This window comes from Eurypyga helias, unplaced genomic scaffold (assembly GCF_000690775.1).
Source record: "Eurypyga helias isolate BGI_N326 unplaced genomic scaffold, ASM69077v1 scaffold38752, whole genome shotgun sequence".
Lineage (NCBI taxonomy): Eukaryota > Metazoa > Chordata > Aves > Eurypygiformes > Eurypygidae > Eurypyga > Eurypyga helias.
The window spans coordinates 3423-11092 of record NW_010236015.1 but is presented as its reverse complement, the minus strand read 5'-3'; the positions used below and the strand labels follow the sequence as shown (position 1 = coordinate 11092).

Genomic DNA, 7670 nt, shown 5'->3' with positions numbered 1-7670 from the left:
GAAGCTGCTGGGGGGGGGAAGAATAGAAATTTGGGGGTTCAGTACTCCGGACGAGCCTTTTTTTCCATAGGTGGAGCTTTGTACCAGCCGGTGACGATGGTGACGTCGCAGGGCCAGGTCCTTGCCCAAGCCATCGCCCCCGGTGCCCTGCAGATCCCCAACGCCCAGGTAAGATCTTCCCACCCCAGTTTTCCGTTTTACGCGGTATTTTGCACTGCTGCAGCAAGCAAAACCCCAATTTCTCCATAAATTCAACCCTTGGAGTATCCTAAATTTTTAATTAGTACAAAATGTTGATTAAATCCATCTGACGGGAGCTTTTGGGGTGCCTAAAACTTACAGCAATGCTTGTATTACCCCTATAGTGTATCATATAATGATCTATGATACACAGTGTACAGTGCAGTTTATGATGGATTACTTCTGTCATATTATGGATCTGGGATCGCCTGCATCACCTGTCTGGTACAGCAGGAACAGCACTCACAGGAAAAGCTCCGTTTTTCCCTTGCTTTATGGATTTTGGGGTATTCTTAACCCATTTGCTTTGGTTTTATTCCTTTTCTTTGGTTGTTACTATAGTTAACTATGTGTGTTACCTTGCATAGCTGCATTCTTGCAATAAATTGACGATTTGGGGTAAAAAAGGATTTATAAGGACAACTTGGCTGTGTGCCCATCATCTCTCCCAAACCCCCATCCCCAGGAATCCCCTCTGCAACGCTTTTTAAAAATTTCTTCAGTATCTCTCCGTCACCAGCTTAAATCTGTCAGCAAAACCCTCTGTGGTAGGAAAAACACGTGCGCAGGGAATACCAGGGCACGGAGAGAGCCCCGGACAAGCACCTCCGGATGCTCTTCCCGCACCGCTGGCATGATTTATTCAGCCAGAGCCCAGGGGAATCGCAGGGACCTGCTGGCCTGATGTTTAATTCATCCAGGAGAAGGGTTTTGATGAAGAGCTGGGGGAAAAAAAAAATCCCTTTTTAACTCAAGCGCTGAGATTTCAGTTGGGTTCCTGCAACCTCATTAAAACTTCTCTTGCGGCAAGATGTTTATTCTTTTTTGGGGGGAGGGGGTGGGGGGAAAGGCACATTTTTCACTCGATGGGCACATTTTTCCTGGTGGTGGGAATCAGCTGGGTGAGAAACACAGGTTTGGAAGGGGTTAAGGAGTGGCAGGGATTTAACCTCAGGCTCGAAAAGTCATCTTTTGGGTTGGGCTTTTTTTAAGATAAAAGTGTTACGCTCCTTAATCCCACATGGAAAACGGCCCCGTCGCAAAGCACTGGCAAAACAAAAGAGAAATATTAAATAGAGATCCTGGGGGAAAAAGGGGATTTGATGCAGTAATTTGTTTTTTTAAAAATGGGGCTTGGATGCTCCCTCCGAGTTCCTGTTTTTTGCACTTGCACCACTCCCCTTTTTGGGTTGGTTTTGCTCATTCTTTTGGGTTGGCTTTACTCATTTTTTTTGACTGTCCATCACTGTTTTCAGGCAATTCTCCTCCTCTCCCCCAGCAGGTGAACCTGGATCTCACCTCCCTCCTCGACGGTGAGGACAAGAAGTCCAAGAACAAGCGGGGCGTCCTGCCGAAACATGCCACCAACATCATGCGCTCATGGCTCTTCCAGCATCTCATGGTGAGCACTGCAGCTGCCAAAACACCCTCCAGGCTGGGAGAAAAAAAAAAGGCAAAAAATCCCCAAAGGGGAACAAATTCAGGTGGTGTTTTATCTGAATTCATTGTCAGAGGCACAAAGTGGCTTTGGTTTCATTTTGGGAGTATTTTGGGGATGACTGTTGTCACTGCAGGTGGCCAAAATACTCCCTTAATGCAGGAATAAGCAAAGAAAAAACGAGGGGGGCTTCCACAAATTATTGTGGATGGGTGATGATGTGGTTTTTTACCATTAACAGCTCCAAAATACCCTTTTCCAGCAAGCGGGGGGTGGGTGGAAGCTGCCCCACAGGTACGGTCGTGGCACATCAGGGATACAGAATGACAAAATCACCCCATTTTGGGGAATGAAGATGTAGGTAGGTGGAGGGAGCTCAGAGGATGCAACCAGGATACTTTCATGCAAGGAGATTGCTCTCCCACTAGCAGGGCTGGAAGAAGGCCAAAAAGCTAAAAGAAAACCCCGTTTCCTCAGTAATTCGGTCCAGAAATCACTGGGAAGCTGGTTGCACGAGGGTCTCTGGGAATGTGGGAGACCCACAGGTAACAGGAAGACAGAAAATAACAGCTCCAAGGAGCAATTGGGGGTAAAACATGACCCGGGACATGGAGCAGCAGCTGGTTGAGAACTTCCCAGACTTTTTTAAATAGGAAATTTTGGATTTATTGCACTGAGGACAAGGCTGGGAGCGTGCTGGGCTGCCATCCCAAGCTGCGTCGTGCACCTGCCCTGTTTTTGGAGGAGTGAGCTGCAGATTCACAAGCAGAAAAAAGGATTTGGAAGACCAGAAACAGCTGGGTGTCAGGAAAACCCCGTGGTTTGAGATTTCCAAAACTGGACTGGAAAATTGAAAGAAATGCTTTTGCCGGATGGTTGGATCTTTGCTCTCAGCCCAGTCCTCACGGTCAGAAGATGCTTGGGCTTTCCCATGGGATTTCTCCATCATAAATGATGTGGGTTTTAATGTAACAGCATTGATGATCATCGTTTTATCGGGGTCTTTCATAGCACCAGCAGAAGGAAGGAATCCTGGAAATAGTATGTCAAAAACAGAGATACTTTTGCAAAAAAAGAGACGTTTTTAACCACTCCAGCATCCCTGAGGCCCTGGTGAGATGAGAGTTTGCTGTATGCCATGACTTCGGGTGGTTTTGTCATGGAAATCACGACTGCTTTGGGGCCACACAAGTCGTGTCAGTCAACACGGGAGCTGTTCTGGGGCTCTGAAAAATGACGTTGGGCTGGTTTGGTAATAATTTAATTTTTTGGGGACGGCAAGGAGGATTTCAGCAGAGTTGTGAGGGGGTTGTTGAGGCTTTGAGTGCTGGTAGCCTCCTGCTGCAGAGGTTTAAGGGTGTTTTATTGCTGCACTTGGCAAGGAGTGCTTTGGGTGGCTGTTTTGAAGCCTGAATCCCACCTTTACCAACAACCATTATTAGAAAATTGCTAAAACACCCCAAAAATAATATTTTCCTTCAAGGAAAAGCCTTGGATGGAAAGTCTTGGAAAAGCCCTAAGGACACTGGGGAAACCGTGACATGATGTCACCCTGCAAATGCAGGAAGCTGCCGAATTGGAGGTGGGAATGAAAAAAAAGGGGGTGGAGGGTGTGGGGTTTTTTTTCCCCCTGGGGCTGCTGCGTTGCACACAGGGATGTCATTGTGCTCCCCCATCTCTCTCTCTTCCCCAGCACCCCTACCCCACAGAGGATGAGAAGAGGCAAATCGCCGCCCAAACCAACCTGACCCTCTTGCAAGTCAACAACTGGTGAGCCCGTCGGTGGCCCGTGCAGTCGTCTTGGTGGCTTCAGCGATTTTTCTTTTTTTCATGCTATTGTGGTGCTCTATAATGTGGTTTTTGGGGGGTAACTGGGACGGTTAGGAATGATTTCTGGGAGCTGGCGTGTTTAATGGGCAGCATTCATTTGCGATGTCTCAGTGCCATCTCCTGGCAAACCCGAAATGTTGCAGCCTCCAACTCGGCTGGAAAAACACAATGATGCCACAGGCAAATTAAATAGGCAAAAAAACAGCCTTTTGGCCCACGCAGCCACTTTTGAAAGGGTTTTATATTGCAGTTCATTCAGTTGTTATAATGTGTGTTGCTTCAACTCAGAATTGCTGTAACATTTGTCTCCCTTTTCCCTGGGAAGGTTCATAAACGCCCGGCGACGCATCTTGCAGCCGATGCTCGACGCCAGCAACCCGGACCCAGCCCCCAAAGCCAAGAAAATCAAATCTCAGCACCGGCCCACCCAGCGATTCTGGCCCAACTCCATCGCCGCTGGCGTCCTGCAGCAGCAGGGTGGCAATTCGGGGACAAATCCTGATGGTAAGGACAAACCCTAATGGCCCCTGCCCGTCTTGGATGGGGTGGCCACACTTTAAATTGCAATGTTAATTGGTAATTAAGGATTTCTCGAGCCCTTTATCACCCTGTGGAGAAAAACATGTTGAAGAGGTGGGCAGTGCAAGAAGGTCCTGTGGGTTGGCTGTCACAAGGGCACGGCCATCCTCCCGGTGTGGGAACAGTCCTCAAGGATCACCCACTGCTGGGCATCACTTGGGGTATCTCCCAAGGTGCTGGGGAAGGGGTACAGGGGGAGGTGGGGAGAGGAGACAACATGAGGAAAAATGAGAAGATGAAGATCACAGAATCACAGAACGGTTTGGGTTGGAAGGGACCTTAAAGCCCATCCAGTTCCCACCCCCCTGCCATGGGCAGGGACACCTTCCACTAGACCAGGTTGCTCCAAGCCTCATCCAGCCTGGCCTTGGACACTTCCAGGGATGGGGCATCCACAGCTTCTCTGGGCAACCTGTTCCAGTTCCTCCTCACCCTCTCCGGGAAGAACTTCTTCCTGATACCTAATTCATTGCCAAACTTCAATCAAAACAAGGAGAACAGTTGCACGAATCATTAGCATCTGCAAGATTTTAAAACTCAATCACCATAGTTTCAGTTCAAACTAACCCATTAGGAAAATAAAAAAAACAGTACCTTCATTTCTGTATAATTAAACTGATGTCCACTGGGAAAAGATATCCCCAAAGATCACTACCTTTTGGAGCCTGCAATCTGCAGTGTGCCATGAAATTCCCCGAGTCCCAAAATACCCTGTCCTAAAATGGCCCAAATCTACCCAGCAACCCAGCTTCAGGTTACCCTCGATGGGTTTGTTATCTGAAATGTCATTTTAAATGTAGAATTACAAATACAGACCACCAGACAGGAGCTTTTCAGAATGTCCGGATGAGACAAGATGGGAAGAAAATAGATGAAGAGAGGACAATGACAAAAAAGAGGAGAGGATGGGGAGACAGGGAAGCGAGCAGAGATGAGCATGGACCTGACGAGATGAGAAGGTGAAGGGAGGGAGGGTATTAAGAGAAGATGAAGTTCTGCCCAACAAACGTGGGCATCTGCTTTCTCAAAACCGAAGGCTTCTTGTTACTTAACGAAGATTCATTAGCTAAAAAACTTACGGGTTGGACTGTGGGGAGTGGCTGGGGTAGGTGGGGCACCCGACAGGGTGCTGTGTCTAGGTACAGCTTTTCTCGTGAGTTATTGGGGTTTTGCCCAGTTTATCTCGGCCGGGCACTCCTTCTTGATGTGTCATTTTTAATTCCAGGCTCGCTCAGCATGGACAACCTGCAGACCCTCTCGTCAGCCACAGCCACCATGGCCATGCAGCAGGCCATGCTGGCGGCCCACGACGACTCCCTCGACGGCACTGACGAAGAGGAGGAGGACGAGGAGGACGAGGACGAGATGGAGGAGGAGGAGGAAGAGGAGGAAGAGCTGGAGGAAGAGCCTGGTGGCCTCCCGGCAGCAGCCGGCACCGACCTTGGCTTGGACCACAGTGACTCACTGGAATAGCTCCTCCTGCGCACTCTCCAAATCAGTGACAGCACCGGAAATAAAATTCCCCCCAAATGCCAAAAAAATCCGGCACGAACAAAAACAAAATAGGTGAGAAAAAAGCAAATTGGAGGTGCTGGTGGATGCCTCGGCTGCCCACAGGAGCACGGGGACTACGTTGGCACGTGGAAGTGAAGGACACATGTTTACAAGGCACATATTGTGGCCAGATTATTTTTTTTTTCAGGTTTTATTCTTATTTCCCCCTTTTCCCTTCATTTTTGGTAAGAAAAAGCGTTTTTAGGGGAAGCTGTTTTCCCCACGCGATGCTGTTGGGAGACACTGGGTTTTCACCGTGGGCCACCGCGTCCGTCACGTGGATTTCTTGGTGCAAAAAAGAAACCCTACTCCAGGACTGATGCTTTTTGGGGTTTTTTTCCCCAAAAAGATGATTCAGAAGCATAAGTGTATCGTCATGGGGGGGGAAAAATCGGCGAGTGCAAATTCTGCTTCAGGAGGGTTTCACGCTCTTGACCCACCAGTTTACCCAAACCTCCCTCTTTTGGCTCTGATGCTGCGACTGTTGGTGACTCTGGATGCAACCTTCTGGAAAAGGGAGGAAATCCCCCCAAATCCTTTAATTTATGTGGTAAAACGCCATCGAATCTGGAAAAATCACACCCCATCCTCGTCCTTAAGGACTGAGTCGGAATGCAGAGTTGGGGCAAAGGCTGCAGGAGCAAGATTTTCCCAGGGTGTTTTGGCACCAAGTCAGGAAAAAGCAGGGAAAAAATAGGTTTAAAAATGTAGATTTTTCAAGCCAAAATTGAACGGCAACCCCCAAGATTCACCCAGGTGGAAGGAAATTCAGTATTATTGCTGGAAAGATGGTTTCTCCCTGATACCGTCCACCCGCATGGGAAAGTGTTGGAGTTTTGCCCCAAACAAGCCACAGGGGGAGAGCGGCTCTGCAAAAAAACCAACGAATTTTAGGTGTTTTCTAGGAAAAGGGCGAATTTCACCTTAAAACGCGGCGGTGGGAAACGCAAAAGGAAACCCAGGTGAGGCAGGGCAAAAATAATAAAGGGAATTTCTTCTGCAGGTTCCTTCTGTAAATGCAGGTTTCTGTACGAAGGATTTTTTTTGGCGGCTTTTTGCCATTTTTGGATTTTTTTTTTGGCTCTTGAGGAGTTGAGAAAAAAAACCCCAAACAGCAGCCGGGGGAAATAAAACAAAAACATGAGTGATGCAATGGGCAGAAAAGCCTATTTTTCGATACTGATCTGGCGTGAATGTAATCTGTAATTTCATAAAGGATTCATTGTAATTTAGTATTAATTCATGGCCATTTATTATAAAGTACTACGAGATGAGGTTTTGCAGCTGTATTTTATTGGCAGCTTCTTGCAGTGAGCAGAGAAACCCCCAAAATGGGTGAATAACCCCTCAAAATGGGCAAAACTCCCCTCAAACAGGCGAATCAGCCCCCAAAACAGGTGAATTGACCCAAACCCGCACGCGACTGATGCGGCGCAAATAGGATTTATACCTCTGAAAAAGCCATCCTCCCCTCAAAATAAGTGTTCCCTCCCTAAATGAGCTCCAATCTGATTTTACCCCAAAATGAATGATGCTTCCCCAAAATCACACCCCCAAAATGTTACACACACCTCCTCCCTTCCTGCCCCGAGTCACATTAACCTCAAAATGATGGATATTCTCCAAAAATGAGTGATGCTTCCCAAAAAGGAACGGTATCCCAACAAGCAAATCCCCCCTCCGCCCCCCGTAAGTTATTCTCGCCCCAAATGAGTTATACGCTCCAAAAATGAGTGATTCTCCCTCTAAATGAGGGATGTTCACCCCTAAATAAGTTATAATCTCAAAAAACTAGTGATTTCCCCCAAAATGAGTGATGCTCCCCCGAAATATTACACTCCTCCCCCCCAAATGCTCATCCAAGATGAGTTATATTCTCCAAAAATGAGGGATGCTCCCCCAAAAGCAGCATCCCACCCCAGAATGGGTGATGTTGCCCCAAAATGTGTTATACTCCCCAAAATGAGGGATGCTTCCCAAAATTGAAGTGTTTCCCCCCAAAAAGTGGTATTTCCCCAAAATGAAAGAT

General features: G+C 47.6%; 1 protein-coding gene across 1 annotated transcript; it reads left to right on the top strand.

Moving 5' to 3' along the window:
• Nucleotides 1-42: 42 nt before the first annotated feature.
• On the top strand, nt 43-5669 carry PKNOX2 (PBX/knotted 1 homeobox 2; the record flags this gene model as incomplete). Its single annotated transcript, XM_010146946.1, has 5 exons — nt 43-168; nt 1523-1642; nt 3372-3448; nt 3834-4012; nt 5313-5669. Coding segments are annotated over 5 exons (750 nt in total), but the record flags the coding sequence as incomplete, so codon positions are not given.
• Nucleotides 5670-7670: the final 2001 nt, after the last annotated feature.